General features: G+C 41.0%; 1 protein-coding gene across 2 annotated transcripts in view; it reads left to right on the top strand.

The window, feature by feature from the left end:
- Positions 1 to 16,552, top strand: part of csrnp3 (cysteine-serine-rich nuclear protein 3) — an 85,932-nt gene extending 69,380 nt beyond the window's left edge. For both annotated transcript variants that reach the window (XM_067410139.1, XM_067410140.1), the window contains 3 exons: positions 9,722 to 9,981; positions 11,577 to 11,873; positions 15,408 to 16,552. In XM_067410139.1, the coding sequence (XP_067266240.1) occupies positions 9,722 to 9,981; positions 11,577 to 11,873; positions 15,408 to 16,526 (1,676 nt within the window). In that variant the 3' untranslated portion in view covers positions 16,527 to 16,552. The remainder of the gene's footprint in view (positions 1 to 9,721; positions 9,982 to 11,576; positions 11,874 to 15,407) is intronic.
- The last annotated feature ends 5,371 nt before the right edge of the window (positions 16,553 to 21,923 follow it).

Genomic DNA, 21,923 nt, shown 5'->3' with positions numbered 1-21,923 from the left:
TCTCGTGTTACGCAGCACATCTGAGCTTCAGCAAGAACCAATGAGGTTCATTCTCGTGTTACGCAGCACGTTTGAGCTTCCGCAAGAACCAATGAGGTTCGTTCTCGTGTTACGCAGCACATTTGAGCTTCCGCAAGAACCAATGAGGTTCATTCTCGTGTTACGCAGCACATCTGAGCTTCAGCAAGAACCAATGAGGTTCATTCTCGTGTTACGCAGCACATCTGAGCTTCAGCAAGAACCAATGAGGTTCATTCTCGTGTTACGCAGCACGTTTGAGCTTCAGCAAGAACCAGTGAGGTTCATTCTCGTGTTACGCATCACGTTTGAGCTTCAGCAAGAACCAATGAGGTTCATTCTCGTGTTACGCAGCACATCTGAGCTTCAGCAAGAACCAATGAGGTTCATTCTCGTGTTACGCAGCACATCTGAGCTTCAGCAAGAACCAATGAGGTTCATTCTCGTGTTACGCAGCACGTTTGAGCTTCAGCAAGAACCAGTGAGGTTCATTCTCGTGTTACGCATCACGTTTGAGCTTCAGCAAGAACCAATGAGGTTCATTCTTGTGTTACGCAGCACGATTGAGCTTCCGCAAGAACCAATGAGGTTCATTCTTGTGTTACGCAGCACGTTTGAGCTTCAACAAGAACCAATGACGTTCACTCTCGTGTTACGCAGCACGTTTGAGCTTCAGCAAGAACCAGTGAGGTTCATTCTTGTGTTACGCAGCACATCTGAGCTTCAGCAAGAACCAGTGAGGTTCATTCTTGTGTTACGCAGCACGTTTGAGCTTCTGCAAGAACCAGTGAGGTTCTTTCTCGTGTTACGCAGCACGTTTGAGCTTCAGCAAGAACCAATGAGGTTCATTCTCGTGTTACGCAGCACATCTGAGCTTCAGCAAGAACCAATGAGGTTCATTCTCGTGTTACGCAGCACATCTGAGCTTCAGCAAGAACCAATGAGGTTCATTCTCGTGTTACGCAGCACGTTTGAGCTTCAACAAGAACCAGTGAGGTTCATTCTCGTGTTACGCAGCACGATTGAGCTTCAACAAGAACCAATGAGGTTCATTCTCGTGTTACGCAGCACGTTTGAGCTTCAACAAGAACCAGTGAGGTTCATTCTCGTGTTACGCAACACGATTGAGCTTCAACAAGAACCAATGAGGTTCATTCTCGTGTTACGCAGCACGTTTGAGCTTCAACAAGAACCAGTGAGGTTCATTCTCGTGTTACGCAGCACGTTTGAGCTTCAGCAAGAACCAATGAGGTTCATTCTCGTGTTACACAGCACGTTTGAGCTTCAGCAAGAACCAAAGAGGTTCATTCTCGTGTTACGCAGCACGATTGAGCTTCAACAAGAACCAATGAGGTTCATTCTCGTGTTACGCAGCACGTTTGAGCTTCAACAAGAACCAGTGAGGTTCATTCTCATGTTACGCAGCATGATTGAGCTTCAGCAACAACCAGTGAGGTTCATTCTCGTGTTACGCAGCACGATTGAGCTTCCGCAAGAACCAATGAGGTTCGATCTCGTGTTACGCAGCACGTTTGAGCTTCAGCAAGAACCAATGAGGTTCATTCTCGTGTTACGCAGCACGTTTGAGCTTCCGCAAGAACCAATGAGGTTCATTCTCGTGTTACGCAGCACATCTGAGCTTCAGCAAGAACCAATGAGGTTCATTCTCGTGTTACGCAGCACATCTGAGCTTCAGCAAGAACCAATGAGGTTCATTCTCGTGTTACGCAGCACGTTTGAGCTTCCGCCAGAACCAATGAGGTTCGTTCTCGTGTTACGCAGCACATTTGAGCTTCCGCAAGAACCAATGAGCTTCATTCTCGTGTTACGCAGCACATCTGAGCTTCAGCAAGAACCAATGAGGTTCATTCTCGTGTTACGCAGCACATCTGAGCTTCAGCAAGAACCAATGAGGTTCATTCTCGTGTTACGTAGCACGTTTGAGCTTCAGCAAGAACCAGTGAGGTTCATTCTCGTGTTACGCATCACGTTTGAGCTTCCGCAAGAACCAATGAGGTTCATTCTTGTGTTACGCAGCACGATTGAGCTTCCGCAAGAACCAATGAGGTTCATTCTTGTGTTACGCAGCACGTTTGAGCTTCAACAAGAACCAATGACGTTCACTCTCGTGTTACGCAGCACGTTTGAGCTTCAGCAAGAACCAGTGAGGTTCATTCTTGTGTTACGCAGCACATCTGAGCTTCAGCAAGAACCAGTGAGGTTCATTCTTGTGTTACGCAGCACGTTTGAGCTTCAACAAGAACCGATGAGGTTCATTCTCATGTTATGCAGCACGATTGAGCTTCTGCAAGAACCAGTGAGGTTCATTCTCGTGTTACGCAGCACGATTGAGCTTCCGCAAGAACCAATGAGGTTCGTTCTCATGTTACGCAGCACATTTGAGCTTCCGCAAGAACCAATGAGGTTCATTCTCGTGTTACGCAGCACATCTGAGCTTCAGCAAGAACCAATGAGGTTCATTCTCGTGTTACGCAGCACATCTGAGCTTCAGCAAGAACCAATGAGGTTCATTCTCGTGTTACGCAGCACGTTTGAGCTTCAACAAGAACCAATGATGTTCACTCTCGTTTTACGCAGCACGTTTGAGCTTCAGCAAGAACCAGTGAGGTTCATTCTCGTGTTACGCAGCACATCTGAGCTTCAGCAAGAACCAATGAGGTTCATTCTCGTGTTACGCAGCACGTTTGAGCTTCAGCAAGAACCAGTGAGGTTCATTCTCGTGTTACGCATCACGTTTGAGCTTCAGCAAGAACCAATGAGGTTCATTCTTGTGTTACGCAGCACGATTGAGCTTCCGCAAGAACCAATGAGGTTCATTCATGTGTTACGCAGCACGTTTGAGCTTCAACAAGAACCAATGATGTTCACTCTCGTTTTACGCAGCACGTTTGAGCTTCAGCAAGAACCAGTGAGGTTCATTCTTGTGTTACGCAGCACATCTGAGCTTCAGCAAGAACCAGTGAGGTTAATTCTTGTTACGCAGCACGTTTGAGCTTCAACAAGAACCGATGAGGTTCATTCTCATGTTATGCAGCACGATTGAGCTTCTGCAAGAACCAGTGAGGTTCATTCTCGTGTTACGCAGCGCGATTGAGCTTCCGCAAGAACTGATGAGGTTCATTCTCTGTTACGCAGCACGTTTGAGCTTCAACAAGAGAATGAACCTCACTGGTTCTTGTTGAAGCTCAAACGTGCTGCGTAACACGAGATCAAACCTCATTGGTTCTTGCGGAAGCTCAATCGTGCTGCGTAACACGACAATGAACCTCACTGGTTCTTGTTGAAGCTCAAACGTGCTGCGTAACACGAGAATGAATTGAGCACGATTGAGCACGATTGAGCTTCCGCAAGAACCAATGAGGTTCTTTCTCGTGTTATGCAGCACGTTTGAGCTTCAACAAGAACCAATGAGGTTCGATCTCGTGTTACGCAGCACGATTGAGCTTCCGCAGGAACCAATGAGGTTCGTTCTCGTGTTATGCAGCACGTTTGAGCTTCAGCAAGAACCAGTGAGGTTCATTCTTGTGTTACGCAGCACGTTTGAGCTTCCGCAAGAACTGATGAGGTTCATTCTCTGTTACGCAGCACGTTTGAGCTTCAACAAGAACCGATGAACCTCAAACCTTCAACAAGAACCTCAAACGTGCTGCGTAACACGAGAATGAACCTCATTGGTTCTTGCGGAAGCTCAAATGAGCTGCGTAACATGAGAACGAACCTCATTGGTTCTTGCGGAAGCTCAATCGTGCTGCGTAACACGAGAATGAACCTCACTGGTTCTTGCAGAAGGTTTGATCTCGTGTTATGCAGCACATCTGAGCTTCAGCAAGAACCAATGAGGTTCATTCTCGTGTTACGCAGTACATCTGAGCTTCAGCAAGAACCAATGAGGTTCATTCTCGTGTTACGCAGCACGTTTGAGCTTCAACAAGAACCAATGAGGTTCATTCTCGTGTTACGCAGCACGTTTGAGCTTTAACAAGAACCGATGAGGTTCATTCTCGTGTTACGCAGCACGATTGAGCTTCAACAAGAACCACTGAGGTTCATTCTCATGTTATGCAGCACGTTTGAGCTTCAACAAGAACCGATGAGGTTCATTCTCGTGTTACGCAGCACGTTTGAGCTTCAACAAGAACCAATGAGGTTCATTCTCGTGTTACGCAGCACGTTTGAGCTTTAACAAGAACCGATGAGGTTCATTCTCGTGTTACGCAGCACGTTTGAGCTTCAACAAGAACCGATGAGGTTCATTCTCGTGTTACGCAGCACGTTTGAGCTTCAACAAGAACCACTGAGGTTCATTCTCATGTTATGCAGCACGTTTGAGCTTCAACAAGAACCGATGAGGTTCATTCTCATGTTACGCAGCACGATTGAGCTTCAACAAGAACCAATGACGTTCATTCTCGTGTAACGCAGCACATCTGAGCTTCAGCAAGAACCAATGAGGTTCATTCTCGTGTTACGCAGCACATCTGAGCTTCAGCAAGAACCAGTGAGGTTCCTTCTCGTGTTACGCAGCACGTTTGAGCTTCCGCCAGAACCAATGAGGTTCGTTCTCGTGTTACGCAGCACATTTGAGCTTCCGCAAGAACCAATGAGGTTCATTCTCGTGTTACGCAGCACATCTGAGCTTCAGCAAGAACCAATGAGGTTCATTCTCGTGTTACGCAGCACATCTGAGCTTCAGCAAGAACCAATGAGGTTCATTCTCGTGTTACGCAGCACGTTTGAGCTTCAGCAAGAACCAGTGAGGTTCATTCTCGTGTTACGCATCACCAATGAGGTTCATTCTTGTGTTACGCAGCACGATTGAGCTTCCGCAAGAACCAATGAGGTTCATTCTTGTGTTACGCAGCACGTTTGAGCTTCAACAAGAACCAATGACGTTCACTCTCGTGTTACGCAGCACGTTTGAGCTTCAGCAAGAACCAGTGAGGTTCATTCTTGTGTTACGCAGCACATCTGAGCTTCAGCAAGAACCAGTGAGGTTCATTCTTGTGTTACGCAGCACGTTTGAGCTTCAACAAGAACCGATGAGGTTCATTCTCATGTTATGCAGCACGATTGAGCTTCTGCAAGAACCAGTGAGGTTCATTCTCGTGTTACGCAGCACGATTGAGCTTCAGCAAGAACCAGTGAGGTTCATTCTCGTGTTACGCAGCACGATTGAGCTTCCGCAAGAACCAATGAGGTTCGTTCTCATGTTACGCAGCACGATTGAGCTTCCGCAAGAACCAATGAGGTTCGTTCTCATGTTACGCAGCACATCTGAGCTTCCGCAAGAACCAATGAGGTTCATTCTCGTGTTACGCAGCACATCTGAGCTTCAGCAAGAACCAATGAGGTTCATTCTCGTGTTACGCAGCACATCTGAGCTTCAGCAAGAACCAATGAGGTTCATTCTCGTGTTATGCAGCACGTTTGAGCTTCAGCAAGAACCAGTGAGGTTCATTCTCGTGTTACGCATCACGTTTGAGCTTCAGCAAGAACCAATGAGGTTCATTCTTGTGTTACGCAGCACGATTGAGCTTCCGCAAGGACCAATGAGGTTCATTCATGTGTTACGCAGCACGTTTGAGCTTCCGCAAGAACCAATGATGTTCACTCTCGTTTTACGCAGCACGTTTGAGCTTCAGCAAGAACCAGTGAGGTTCATTCTTGTGTTACGCAGCACATCTGAGCTTCAGCAAGAACCAGTGAGGTTAATTCTTGTGTTACGCAGCACGTTTGAGCTTCAACAAGAACCGATGAGGTTCATTCTCATGTTATGCAGCACGATTGAGCTTCTGCAAGAACCAGTGAGGTTCATTCTCGTGTTACGCAGCGCGATTGAGCTTCAGCAAGAACCAGTGAGGTTCATTCTCGTGTTACGCAGCACGATTGAGCTTCCGCAAGAACCGATGAGGTTCGTTCTCATGTTACGCAGCACATTTGAGCTTCCGCAAGAACCAATGAGGTTCATTCTCGTGTTACGCAGCACGTTTGAGCTTCAACAAGAACCAGTGAGGTTCATTCTCGTGTTACGCAGCACGATTGAGCTTCCGCAAGAACCAATGAGGTTCGATCTCGTGTTACGCAGCACGATTGAGCTTCCGCAAGAACCAATGAGGTTCTTTCTCGTGTTATGCAGCACGTTTGAGCTTCAACAAGAACCAATGAGGTTCGATCTCGTGTTACGCAGCACGATTGAGCTTCCGCAAGAACCAATGAGGTTCGTTCTCGTGTTATGCAGCACGTTTGAGCTTCAGCAAGAACCAGTGAGGTTCATTCTTGTGTTACGCAGCACGTTTGAGCTTCCGCAAGAACTGATGAGGTTCATTCTCTGTTACGCAGCACGTTTGAGCTTCAACAAGAACCGATGAGGTTCATTCTCGTGTTACGCAGCACGATTGAGCTTCTGCAAGAACCAGTGAGGTTCATTCTCGTGTTACGCAGCACGATTGAGCTTCCGCAAGAACCAATGAGGTTCGTTCTCATGTTACGCAGCTCATTTGAGCTTCCGCAAGAACCAATGAGGTTCATTCTCGTGTTACGCAGCACGTTTGAGCTTCAACAAGAACCAGTGAGGTTCATTCTCGTGTTACGCAGCACGATTGAGCTTCCGCAAGAACCAATGAGGTTCGTTCTCATGTTACGCAGCACATTTGAGCTTCCGCAAGAACCAATGAGGTTCATTCTCGTGCTACGCAGCACGTTTGAGCTTCAACAAGAACCAGTGAGGTTCATTCTCGTGTTACGCAGCACGTTTGAGCTTCAACAAGAACCAGTGAGGTTCATTCTCGTGTTACGCAGCACGATTGAGCTTCAGCAAGAACCAATGAGGTTTGATCTCGTGTTATGCAGCACATCTGAGCTTCAGCAAGAACCAATGAGGTTCATTCTCGTGTTACGCAGTACATCTGAGCTTCAGCAAGAACCAATGAGGTTCATTCTCGTGTTACGCAGCACGTTTGAGCTTCAACAAGAACCAATGAGGTTCATTCTCGTGTTACGCAGCACGTTTGAGCTTTAACAAGAACCGATGAGGTTCATTCTCGTGTTACGCAGCACGTTTGAGCTTCAACAAGAACCACTGAGGTTCATTCTCATGTTATGCAGCACGTTTGAGCTTCAACAAGAACCGATGAGGTTCATTCTCGTGTTACGCAGCACGTTTGAGCTTCAACAAGAACCAATGAGGTTCATTCTCGTGTTACGCAGCACGTTTGAGCTTTAACAAGAACCGATGAGGTTCATTCTCGTGTTACGCAGCACGTTTGAGCTTCAACAAGAACCACTGAGGTTCATTCTCATGTTATGCAGCACGTTTGAGCTTCAACAAGAACCGATGAGGTTCATTCTCATGTTACGCAGCACGATTGAGCTTCAACAAGAACCAATGAGGTTCATTCTCGTGTAACGCAGCACATCTGAGCTTCAGCAAGAACCAATGAGGTTCATTCTCGTGTTACGCAGCACATCTGAGCTTCAGCAAGAACCAGTGAGGTTCATTCTCGTGTTACGCAGCACGTTTGAGCTTCAACAAGAACCACTGAGGTTCATTCTCATGTTACGCAGCACATCTGAGCTTCAGCAAGAACCAATGAGGTTCATTCTCGTGTTACACAGCACGTTTGAGCTTCAACAAGAACCAGTGAGGTTCATTCTCGTGTTACGCAGCACGTTTGAGCTTTAACAAGAACCGATGAGGTTCATTCTCGTGTTACGCATCACGTTTGAGCTTCAACAAGAACCAGTGAGGTTCATTCTCGTGTTACGCAGCACATCTGAGCTTCAGCAAGAACCAATGAGGTTCATTCTCGTGTTACACAGCACGTTTGAGCTTCAACAAGAACCAGTGAGGTTCATTCTCGTGTTACGCAGCACGATTGAGCTTCAACAAGAACCACTGAGGTTCATTCTCATGTTATGCAGCACGTTTGAGCTTCAACAAGAACCAATGAGGTTCATTCTCGTGTTATGCAGCACGTTTGAGCTTCAACAAGAACCAGTGAGGTTCATTCTCGTGTTATGCAGCACGTTTGAGCTTCAACAAGAACCAGTGAGGTTCATTCTCGTGTTACGCAGCACGTTTGAGCTTCCGCAAGATTTAATGAGTTTCATTCTCTGGTTTGTTCTCGCGCATCAAGCACTTTCGGTTGAGCTTCTGTTTTATGTTTCCTGATCAATGTTTATATGTGAATAAAAGCCTAAATTTAATCTGTTCAGCATATAAAGCGATTGTGTCTCTTCAGAAAATTTGGACTAAATCGCTCAATTCATAAGGATTAGTTTTATGATCTCTTTACAAACTTTTTAAAGCGACAACATGGTAGTTGCATAGCTGGAGGAACAGAATCAGCTCAGATTTTATTAAAAAATGTCTTCATTTGTGTTCCAAAGATAAACGAAGGTCTTACAGGTTTGAAACGACATGAGCGTGAGTAATTAATGACAGAATTTTCATTTGTGGGTGAACTAACCCTTTAATTGTCAGGAAAATAATGCCACAGTGCAAAAATATTTTCTAAAACAGGCATTTCTTTATACACAATAGATTTTATTACTTTTTTCCCATTTCAGTTTAAGGGTTAAATATAATCAGGACTCTCATCTAAAATTGAAATTGCTTTTCAAGTCATTTTCTCAACCAATCAGCCGCCACCTAATTCTTCTTCAACACCAAGCTCCTGCACTCAGAAAGCTCTGTTTGCAGTAGAAGCTCTCTGCTCCAGTTCTGCTGGAGTTCCTGAGTCAGACTAGGTTAAGCGCAGTGCACACACTCATGTGTGTGTGTGTGTGTAATGTATTCTGCTGGTGGTTCTGGGCGGGGGACCGGCAGCAGCAGATGGTTCTTATTTGTCCTGTTTGTGTCAGACATGAAGGGAGCTGTGGGAGAGAGTATCAGGGAAACTCCACTCTTGTGGAGGCCAAAACTGGGGATATTTATACAGGCTATATTTACCATCCCCCTTTAAATGGCCAAACAATAGGAGCCAGAGGCGTGCAGAGGACTGTAGGACCACTAGAGGCGTAGAGGAGAACGTCTTACTTGTACATCTGTGTGATGTACTCTTTTACAAAACATTTTTTAATAAATATATGCTATTAAAATTGACAGGCAGTGAGATCAGCTAAGCCATCTTAAACCAGCAAACTGCTCTTTTTTTTTTTTTTTTTTCTCAAGTTAAAAATAATCAGGCATGCTTTTGACATTGTTTTCATTTCACTTTTAGTGTGAAAGGGCCTTTATTATTACTTTTTGTTATTAAAAAACAAGCAAGCCCAGCCCAATTGAGAAAAAGTAAAGAAAAAGTAACGTAACACATTACTTTCCACAAAAAGTAACTAAGTAATGCAATTAGTTGTAAGTGTAAAATTGTAATGCATTACTTTTAAAAGTAACTTTCCCCAACACTGAAAACAAGTGCCATGCAGAGACAATGCAAATTAATTGTTAAATTACTTTGAATAAATTCAGTTCAAAAGCACTGATTTGTGTAAATGAATCAGACTTTTGAACATCGTCAACAAAATCAAATATGTTGATAATATTTAATCCATTACTCACCCCTATTTCCTAGTCCTCAAATCACTCAGACATACTGCGCTGTTACAGGAAAGATGCATATCAGTGTCTTTCAAATTGAATAACCCAACTGTAATTTTATTTACCTTTAATTTAATATCTTTTTAGCATCCTCGATACTGAAGCGAGAGAAGAGGATGAGGACGAGGAGGGTGCACTTTGAGAAGGTGACGGTGTATTACTTCAGCCGGAGGCAGGGATTCACCAGCGTGCCCAGCCAGGGTGGCAGTACGCTGGGCATGTCCAGCAGGCACAGCTGCGTCCGGCAGTACACACTGGGAGAGTTCGCCATGGAGCAGGAGAGAATCCACAGAGACATGCTCCGAGACCACTTGAAAGAGGAGAAACTCAACTCTATCCGGCTGCGGGTACGCAAGAAAAGATACTTTTGTTATGGACATATTTCTGTGCTCAAAACTCAAATAAGTTGGCAAAACTCAAAAAATGTGAGGTAATCAGTTACATCAAAATATTTTAAGTTAAGGAATTCAAAATTTAAGTAAGCAGAACTAACAGATTTTTATTTTGTGCTCATACATTTTAATTGCTCTCAACTTGAAATTTTTTAATAAGCTAATTAATACACTTTAACTACATTTAACTTAAAATTATCTTTTAATTTCAACCTTTATTAGTGGAAACTTATAACTAGCTAACTGAATAATTGCTAACATGCTAGCATTTGCATGGCATAGCACTTGCTGAATGAGTACAGTATTATAAATAATTTAAAGGGGTGGTTCATTATGATTTCACTTTTTTAACTTTAGTTAGTGTGTAATGTTGCTGTTTGAGCATAAACAACATCTGCAAAGTTACAACGCTCAAAGTTCAATGCAAAAGGAGATATCTTCTTTTAAAGAATTTTCTGTTTAAGGACTACAACAAGCTTCTTCCCAGGTTAGTGACATCACAAACACTCAAATTTACATAAACCCCGCCCCCAAGAACATGCCACAAAGTGGGCGGGGCCATGTTGGGCTGCTTTAGAGAAGAGGAAGAGTTGTTGTAGTAGAGTGTTGTTGTCATGCCGTCATTTTACGCCGGACTGCTTCACAAACGAGGGTCAATTCAACACAAAAGATGAACATGACGGCACATGCTAGTGGATGAGTTGAATCAACTCCACAGCAACTACATCAATTTATCCACTAACCATTCAGAAACGTCCAGTTTCATTCTAAAAGTTGTAACTTCTTCCTGAGTCTCTCCATCAGTGTCGACTCCGGTTTGAACAATGTAAGGCTGAACACCGTTACTGACAATCCTCATTTTGGCTGCGTGAGATTCTCCAGCTTTGTAGTAGTTGAGCTGTTAGAGCCCCGCCCTCTTCTGGAAAGGGGGCCGGGAGCAGCAGCTCATTTGCATTTAAAGGGACACACAATAATCACACCCAAATAGGGTCAAATTTGACAAACTATAATAAACGATCTGTGGGGTATTTTGAGCTGAAACTTCACAGACACATTCCGGAGACACCAGAGACTTATATTACATCTTGTTAAAGATGCATAGTAGGTCTCCTTTAATATACCTGTTCTCAAACCAAGCTGCATGCTCCACTTGTCAACAGAACAGAAACTCTTCTAAATTAGTGCAACCAAACTCTAAACACTACTATATCTCCCACTTAACATTAATCTTAAAACATCAAATTACACTTAATTATAGCATTTACTCTCCCTTTCCAAGTGCCATGGCAAAGCATGCTGGGAAATAGAAATCCTAGCCCAGATTCAGTTAAATTTAAGATCATCTAAATTAAAAGAGCTTAAAACTCAAATCAACGAAAGAGATTAATTTAATTGTGTCAGTTCAGTGAACTCAAAAGAAAAAGTTCTAAATACTCATAAAAGTTAATTTGACTGAACTGAATTTTAATTTTGCCCTTCTCAAACCAATTAATTATTTTGAGCATTAAAGATTACAATCTTCAAAATTTGACCGTTTGCATCCTTCTCAGTTGACGAAGAACGGCTCGATGGAGTCCGACGAGGCCAACGCTCTCACGCTGGACGACATCTCTGACGATGACCTGGACATTGATAACACAGAGGTGGACGAATACTTCTTCCTTCAGCCTCTGACCACTAAGAAGCGGCGCGCTCTACTGCGCTCATCCGGCGTCAAGAAGATCGACGTGGAGGAGAAACACGAGCTCCGAGCCATCAGGGTGTCCAGGGAAGACTGCGGCTGTGACTGCAGACTCTTCTGTGACCCTGAGACCTGCACATGCAGCCTCGCCGGCATCAAGTGTCAGGTATGATGAGCAAACACACACATTACACATAAAACATGTTACCACTGCTGATGGATTTTAGTACTAGTTACTTATTTATGTAAAAATAGTAATAATAGTTGAATAAATTATTATTTCAAGTTAATCATGAAATATTAATTTATAAAATACACCAACTTATGTTGTGAAGAAAAGTCATCTCTTTCTTGCAAATGAAGCTCAAGAGGCAGAGTTTTAGAAGTCAAAATAAGACTTTATTGAACAAAACAACAAAGCCGAGACACCTGCAAGACATCTGACCGTCTCACTCACAAATCACACTGTTATACAGTTTTAACCGATGACCTCATTTGCAGGTGCTCTCCTTCTTTTCTCTTCCTGGAATCTCCCCAACACTTTCACCTCAGTTGCTTCATTAATTGGCTATCTTCTTCTCTTTGTAAGGGTGGCCAACTGCCAACCAGTCACAAACATATTTTATTGTCCCACAAAGTGTTTTTGCCTCATTATTTTTATTAAGAGACCATGGTGAAGTCCAGGTGAACCAAAAGAGCAACATACTATCAGTGCAGATGGCAACTGCAAGCAACTTCAGTTAAAATCCCATGTGACTTCTCTCAGTCATGTAGGCCATGAGGCCTTCAAAACACATCTGGCTTTCAAACTATTTCTGCAATTTTTTTCTATAGGATAAATACAATATTTCATCACTTACACACACACAAACAAAATGACAAATTAAATGAAATATGTGTATTGCTTTAAAGGATTGGTTCACCCAAAAATAAAAATTCTGTCATTAATTACTAGATAATTAACACTTTCAGATGCCCAGAAAGCTACTAAAGACGTATTTAAAACAGTTCATGTGACTACAATGGTTCAACCTTAATACGTTTTGTGCACAAAAAAACAAAAAGACTTTATTCAACAATATCTAGAGATGGGCGATTTGAAAACACTGCTTCATGAAGCTACGAAAATTATTTTGAATCAGTGGTTCGGAGCGTGTATCAAACTGTCAAAGTCACGTGATTTCAGTAAATGAGGCTTCGTTACGTCATAAGTGTTTCGAAATTTCAATGGTTCACCACTGGGGGGCGTGACTCTGGCAGTTTGATACATGCTCCACTGATTCGGAACAAAAGATTCGTAAATTTTCGAAGCTTCATAAAGCAGTGTTTTGAAATCGCCCATCTCTAGATATTGTTGAATAAAGTCACTATTTTGTTTTTTTGGTGCACAAAAAGTATTCTCATCACTTCATAACGTTAAGGTTGAACCACTGTAGTCACATGAACTGTTTTAAATATGTCTTTAGTAGCTTTATGGGCATTGAAAGTGTTAATTATCTTGCTGGCTATGGAGGCCTCACTGATCAATCAGATTTTATCAAAAAATATCTTAATTTGTGTTCTGAAGATGAATGAAGGTCTTACTGGTGTGGAACGACATGAGGGTGAGTAATTAATGACTAAATAAATAATTAATTTTTAATAAATAATAAATAATTTTTGGGTGAGCTAACCCTTTAAGGAAATGCTGCCTATTTTATGACTATTATGAAAAAAAAATGCCATTTACATTTTACAAATATTATATAATTTTTATATACAGTATGTACCATTAACATTCACAAAGTAATATTATTATTTTTAAATAAATACATTTACTTAAAGGGATAGTTCACCCAAAAATGAAAATTTGATGTTTATCTGCTTACCCCCAGGGCATCCAAGATGTAGATGACTTTTTTTCTTCAGTCGAACGCAAATTATGATTTTTAACTGCAACCGCTGCCGTCTGTCAGTCAAATAATAGCAGTGATTGGGAACTTGAACAATAAGAGTCGAAAAAACTTCCATAGACAAATCCAAATTAAACCCTGCGGCTCGTGACGACACACTGATGTCCTAAGACACGAAACGATCGGTTTGTGCGAGAAACCGAACAGTATTTATATAATTTTTTACCTCTAATACACCACTATGTCCAACTTCGTTCAGCTTCCGGCTTAGTGAGGTCTGATCGCGCTCTGACAACGGAAGTGATGTCTCGCGCTCATTGAAGTATATGGGCGAGACATCACTTCCGTCATCACAACGCGTTTTTTGACCTCACTAACAGGAAGCTGAACGAAGTTGGACATAGTAGTGTATTAGAGGTAAAAAATTATATAAATACTGTTCGGTTTCTCGCACAAACCGATCGTTTCGTGTCTTAGGACATTAATGTGTCGTCACGAGCCGCAGGTTTTAATTTTGATTTGTCTAAGCAAGTTTTATTTACTGTTATAGTTGAAGTTCCCATCTACTGCTATTATTTGACTGACAGACGGCAGCGGTTGCAGTTAAAAATCGCGTTCGACTGAAGAAAAAAAGTCACCTACATCTTGGATGCACTGGGGGTAAGCAGATAAACCTCAAATTTTCATTTTTGGGTGAACTATCACTTTAAACAGTAAGGCCCGGTTTCACAGACAGGGCTTGAACTAAGCCAGGATTTAGGCCTTAGTTCAATTAGGGTATTATTGTGTGCATCTCGAGACAGAACAATGGCACTGACATATTTTAAGATCTGTCAGTGTAAGTTGTAGGCCTTCAAAACACATCTGGCTTTCAAACTATTACTACAATTGTTTTCTATAGGATAAATAAAATATTCAGTGGCAATGACATATTTTAAGATATTTCAGTGCAAGTTGCTTTCAGTTAAAACAGCTCAAACATGCATTTTAGTCTAGGACTAGTTTAAGCCTTGTCTGTGAAACCGGGGTATGATTCTTTTGCATTGTGACATTATTTCCTTTACTGGAATGCATTCATTTTACTTTTGATTTTTAGTGATGCTTCTAATTAGATTCTCATGAATGTACTCATATTTTTACAGTTCATCTATTTTCCAATACGTTTTGTTTAATCAGTATGAAGAAAAATACCACCATGATGTATAAACATTTTACAATGTAAATATTTTATATTATATTATTTTTATATTTGCTATCAATATTCATTTCAAATATTCTGAATTTTTATTTTGTTATATTTTTACATTTTTTTATAAATTATACATTTCATTATTATTACTATTTATTTTATTATTTTATTTATTGTTAATTAATATACTTTAAGGTAAAATGTGCGTAATTGTTATAAAAATTATGCAAAACAATCTTTAATTGTCATTAAAATGGGCTTCATCAAGCTTCTTTTTTTTTTAAGGTGAACTTTGACCCCACATCAGGTTTTGTTTTGTATCCCTTTAAGCGAGTCCTCCTTCCCCATACTGTAGCAAAGCAAAGCCTATCAAAGAAATCTAACATAGCAGACTAACAAGCAAAAATGATTAAGATGTCTAAAGATAAAGTTTAATGGAGGTATGCCCTGTTCAAACTGATTAAGATGTTAGACAGCAGACGTAGATACAACTGGTTACATTTTACGCGGTACATCTAGTCTTCAGAAGAGAGAGGAGCTTTATTTAGATCATTCCTGCTGTGTGTAATTCAAACCATCCTAAACTGGCCTGTGCTCAAGTGTTCTTGAATGTCCACAGGTGGACCGTATGTCATTCCCATGTGGCTGCACAAAAGAGGGCTGCAGCAACGCAGCCGGCAGGATCGAGTTTAACCCCATCCGAGTGCGGACTCACTTCCTGCACACCATCATGAAGCTGGAACTCGAGAAGAGCCGTGAGCAGCAGCAGAATTCCGGAGCCGCCGCGACGGCCGGCAACGGATTCCACAGCGACCCGAACGGTCACTGCAGCCCGCTGGCGACGGGCCAGCATTCACTGGAATACGCGATCCCGGATACAGTCCCGCAGACCGCAATCATGCATCTGCAGGCTGGCGACGACATAGACGAAGCCTTGGACGAAGAGGAGGAGGAGGAAGAGGAAGACGAGGATGATGAAGAGGAGGAAGAGGAAGATGACGAAGATGAGGAGAACGAAGATGACGAAGATGAGAGCAGCAGTCTATGCAGTCTGTCTGACTCCAGCACACAGAGTTTGGCGAATAGCGACTCTGAGGAGGAAGACGACGAGGACGAGGACGATGACAAGACCGTGGAGTTTGACACGGGATTGGCCAATAGCGAGGTGGCTCCACCCCCCTCCGTGATGTGTTACTCAGAGAATACGGTCGCGTCGGACAACCAAACGAACGGCAACGCCTACTTCATCAACTCCACCGCGGAGTACTACCCTATGGAAAACGCTACTCCGCCCGTACTTTTAGCCTCCGCCAACCAATCAAATGAGCCCTACATAGGGGACACGGCCTCCTATCAAGACAGAGTCAATGACTCCAGTAGGGTCATGTCTCAGGGTCCCTTCAATGTGACCGCTGACCAATACACGGACTATTCCCAGCAGCCCGAGCAACCATACGCCAGTCACCACTTGGCTGTGATTGGCTGTTGCACCCCGGAGCCGGATAAAAGCGTCCAATCCAAAGGGACCTTCCTCAGCCAATCGGGAGAGCTGAATCAGATGGAATTCCAAAACTATCTGAACAACAATACGCAGGATACAAGCTACAACGCCAACGGGAACTGTTACGTAGCTGAACAGCCAAAGGAGATGTCTCGCAATCTGCCCGACGTTTCGCTAGCGGACAACACGAAAGGACCTACTTTACTGGACGCTTTCCCTGAGCCCACTCCGGTTTAGATCCAGAAAGCGGCAAGAGTATAAAAGCAGCCTTCGATGTTTCGTTCTGACAAATTTCCTGTTTAACGTTTGGGGGGGGGGGGGGGGGGTGGATCCAAAAATATTTTTAATTAACTTTGCAAAGAACAAAAAAAAAAAAAAAAAAAAGATTTAAACTGCAAAATCAGAGCGTATGATAAGCTTTAGGTTGGAAACATACTCTACGCAAGTATGCAAACGCTTCTAGCTACATGAGCTTGATTTCACTAAAACATTGGGTCTCGTTCACTAATAATTGCGTGGATTATCTCGTATTTGTACGCGCAGACGCAATTTCTCATGAAATTTTCATTTAATTCAATACACGTGTGTACGCACATCAATTTGATATTGTAATGTTAATGAATTTGGAGTATTTTTGATAAGCAACTATGTGTTTCTGTACAACATTTTCTTTCTGTACAACATTTTCTTTTACAGCCTTTCGTCACTGTTTGATGCTTTCTAAAGACACGGTTTCACCTGAAGGCGGGTGCACACTGTGCAATTTATAATAGCCCTTTACGATTGTTGCTCGTCAGAGCGTACGAACATGATCCTCATGTCACACTGTGGGATCTCAGCTGTCATTTATGTCAGACCGTACGACAGTCAAGATGCGTTAAGAACGGATGCAAGCTTGAGTATTACGTCAACCCATACACGTTCGGTGACTGTGAGCTGCATTACGAAAAAAATTAACACTAGAGATTTCTTTGTTAGCTACCATTTCAGTCCCGCGACTGAAATGGTAGCTAACAAAGAAATCTCTAGTGTTAATTTTGATCATGGCAACGAAGATAATTTGACATTCGCCGTAGGAGAAGTCACACTGCAGGACTGTGCGGCAAATCTCCTGACACTGCCAGAATTTTGTCGGAGGTAAAATTTGATCGCACACTCTAAAAAATTCTGGGTTAAAAACAACCCAAGCTGGGTAAAATATGGACAAACCCAGCAGGTTGGGTTAAAGGGCACCTATTATGCCCTCTTTCACATGATGAAATATAAGTCTCTGGTCTGGTCAAGTTTCAGCATAAAATACCCCACAAATTGGCCCCTATTTGGGGGTGAGCAAAAACATGCCTTTTACTATATTACTATATTGCTGGCTAAAAAAATAAATCCAAAATTGATTGAAAAAAATGGCTGGGTGAAAAAAACCCAATCCCTGGTTTTGTCCATATTTAACCCAGCAGTTTTTAGAGTTCAAAGGTCATTAATTGGCTGTCGGTGAACATGTCAAACTAGCGATCAAAGGCTACAGAGATGCACACTTAGGACTGCATTCGCGTCTGACTGTTTCTATAGGAACCGGAGCTTCTAACAGCAGCTGCAGTGATGCAATGACTTTATCAATCGGCAACTGGCTCTTATTTAGAAGGCAGGACTTATTCTGCGCATTGCACTTTCTCCCATTCATAATAATACAAGTCTTTCTACATATAAAGTTTTTGGTTTGTGCAGCAAGATCCTCATATGCGTATCTTTGTTGTTATATAGAGAAACCTTGCAACTCGTGTTCTAATGCAGGTTTTCTTACCTTTTTTGTTGTATATGATTAAATAACTATGTATGAATTTTAAAGGTGCAGTTGGTGATCTGAGAAATGCTAACTTTAGCCTGCTAGCATTGAAAGCATATGATCCCACCCTCCCTGCAAATCACCGTCCAAAGCCACGCCTCCTCTAAAACACATGAACGCGCACAGACCAGAAGCAACGTTATTGGATTACATCGTGTGTCAATCACCGGTGAGAAAACTTTACAGTACTGTGAGTAACAGTACTACTATTTCACGCACAAATTTTTGCATACACATGCTTGATAAAGGAGACCCATTGTTTTTAACGCAACAGACGGTATTCTAGTGCCACCTTGAGGTTTGTTGCCGCCAAGACAAGAACTTAAAGGGACAGTTCATCCAAAAATAAAATTTTTGTTTGGATTTACTCACCCTAATGTTATTCCAAACTCTCTTATGTGGAGAACAAAAGAAGATTTTTTTTTTTTAAATATTGTTTGTCCATAAAATGAGGTCTATTGTTGCTTGGATTCCAACTATTTCTTTTTCTTTGTTCTGCAGAAGAAAGTCATGCAAGTTTGGAATAATGTGTGGGTGAACCGTGAGTCAGTGCTTGCAAAACGTTAGCCAAGCGTTTGCGTTTACATACTAGCGTGAAGTATATTCCTGACCTTAGGCTCGTGCAATGTTTCTTGTAATTTCAAAAAAGTTCTAGTTTTGAGCATAAATGTGGATAGAACTTTTCTATGTATCTGTGTCTGTGGTGCAAAAAAGAAAACAGAAAAAAAAGATTGTTGCTGTTAGTGTTCTGAAGTAAGTGTATATCTAAATGTTTGATAAAAGCATGTTTTTTTTTTTGTTTTTTAGCTTTCATCGCTGGTTTATGGTTTTGTAAGAGTTTGATGTACTGTAAAAGAGAAAATAATACTGTTACATTTTCGTACACATACTTCATGCTTTTAAAGAGTTGGTGAAAGCATGAAAACGGCTCTTAAAATGTGTGCTGTTCATTTGCCTTTGCTTACAAAACCAAAACCATGATATTTAAGTTGTGAACACAATACATTTCCTCAACATAATTGCACTTTTCCATTGGCTGATGTTACACAGAACCGTAACCAATCGTTACCCGAGCACTGAGGGGGGCGGGGCTATCTGGTACCGTGCCATGTCTTTGGCTGTGTTCGGAATGGAATACTTGCATACTACTTAGTGAACACTGCGTAGTATATACTGTATACTAGCTACTATTTTAAAAAAGGTTCATTTACTTATTTTCATATGTCTGCTTAACATATATGAACAATTTCTTAACATTTTGTGAGTCAAGAAAGAGAAAAATGTCAGTAAGTGGACTATATTTTTGATTTTGCATTAAATACACATGCATAAATAGTATGCTATTCCAAACACAGCCTTAGATTATGTTTTTATAACATATCTCCAAGTTTTTAGTGGAGACATGAAGGATGTTTTTCCATGACACTAACAAGAAAATGATATATCACATCTATCTGCATTTGCTTTAAAAAGGCAGATAGAAGACAGAACGTAGTTAGATAACAGATTTAACTTTTTAAACCAGATTAAGATAATGAAAATGGTCAAACTCTTTGTCTAATTAAACTCTGAGATACTGAAGTCTTACATTATCTTTGGGATTATGCAGGGATTTCTGATGAAATGCACTTTGAAATGCATCAAGTTACTGCGAACGAATCATTCCGTTTCCGTCAGGTGAAGATGATTTTAAAAAAGTGTTATAGAATACAAAATAACTAATATTAGGTTTGTACAAGGGAATGCTTTAAATTTATTGCATAATTGAAAGTATTGAATGGATGGAGGCCAGGAAGGTGAACAGATTTTTCTCAATTTATAGAAAATATTTTATGCCAAGATGTGAAAATATTCTCTCAATAACTGTGGTTTAGATTTTGAGAGAGAGAAAAAATAGAGAGAATAATTCTTGTCACGGTTATTTAATTTAAAAATAAGCTATGACTGAACAAATCATTCTGAAGAGTAATTTGTTAAGTGCAATAGTTTACAGTGTGATAATGCCACACATTGAAGCTAATGTTTATTCAAAGGAGTGAATTCATTTCACATCAGATTTCCTACCATGTTAAAGGGAAAGCTCATCTAAAAAATAAAAATTGGCATTATTTACTCACCCTCATCCATGTCGCTCCAAACCTGTATGCTGTTATTTGTTTCTCCTAAAAAAAAAGAGAGAATTTTTGAAAAACTACTTTAAAACAACAGATATATATATATACACTATATAAAATGACCTGAGGGTGTTTAAATAATCATTTTTGTGTGAATTATTACCTTAAAGCACTGACAAGTTTAGATATGAAGCTGTTTTTAACGCACAAACATTATGATGCATCTGTCAGTTTGTTTATCCTCTTGATGGAAAGAGAGTCATTGTCCAATGGAGAATGTCCCTTAATAAGCTCAAGACAGGACAATCAAATGCCTTTTATGTCATCAACATTGTAGCATGACCTCATGAAATAATCAAATCTTTAAACGTGAAGCGTGTCGTTTAAAAACTGTAATACGCAGATACAACTATAAGTAAGACCTTTACCATCATGTATTAATCCAGACAGCATCTCTTTATGCTACAGACATGAATTAATACCTCAAAACATTTGGCTTGGAGAGGTGTATGATTACTTTCCCCAATGGAGGCCCATTCAAAAGTCATAATTATGAGATAAAAAGTCAAAATTGAGATAAAAAATGTAATTATTGTGATAAAAATTCAGACTTTGTCATAATTAACCTATGCTATCAAAAGTCGAAATTGACAAAAAGCCAAAATTATGACAAAAATTTAGACTTTTTATGGCATAAGTATGACTTTTTGTCACTTTCGACTTTTGATGTCATAATTGTTTTTGTTATATTTTGACTTTTTATATCATAATTTTAACAGTTTATCATATAGCTAATTAAGACTTAGTATGTCAATTTTAAGCATCTACCCAGCAACCACATATAACGTGGTGCGGAAATATACACCTTTAAAGATAAAACAAACGAAGAGACGTGTTTTCAGATGACTGAAAATACTAAATGTTGTGATGGGAATCTGTAGGGCAGCAGCATTGGATCACTGCCTTGGCTTAAGTAACCAGTGATTTACTTAAACTCGAATGCCTTCATTTTTAATTCATTTTTGCCATTGTTTAAAATTCTACAAAGGCAAGTTCACACTGTTTTGCCTTCTAGAATTTAATTTCTGGACATTGGTCCAGATTTGTCTTTAATTCACCTCTTGACTTACACACACAGTGCTGGTACAACAGACCTCAATCTTTGATGAATTATGGGATATGAAAGACATGTGTACAGATGTAATGTCATTGAGCCTGTACTACAGCGGGACCGGATGAACTGGAGTTGTCGTCATATCATGTTACCAGTTAGAATCGCAGTTCTCGTTCTGTTTTCAGTATTTCTTATGAATGATCTATTATAATGTGTATTTATTGTGCGTTACTTAAACGGTATGTATTGAATAAAAATTCTCTTTGTTAAAGCGCTCCTTGTTGGGTCATAAATCTCTAAGTGGGAAAAAGTTTTGAACTCTGATTCTGTCTTGACAAACCCTTGCCTTAAAAATCTTCAAAAGAACAGACAGTCAGAGAGACAGAAGGATACTGTAGACAGACGGACGGACGGACGGACGGACGGACGGACGGACGGACGGACAGACAGACAGACAGACAGACAGACAGACAGACAGACAGATAGATAGATAGATAGATAGATAGATAGATAGATAGATAGATAGATAGATAGATAGATAGATAGATAGATAGATAGATAGATAG

This window comes from Chanodichthys erythropterus, chromosome 14, assembly GCF_024489055.1.
Source record: "Chanodichthys erythropterus isolate Z2021 chromosome 14, ASM2448905v1, whole genome shotgun sequence".
Taxonomy (NCBI): Eukaryota; Metazoa; Chordata; class Actinopteri; order Cypriniformes; family Xenocyprididae; genus Chanodichthys; species Chanodichthys erythropterus.
This window is presented reverse-complemented; position numbering and strand designations above follow the sequence as displayed.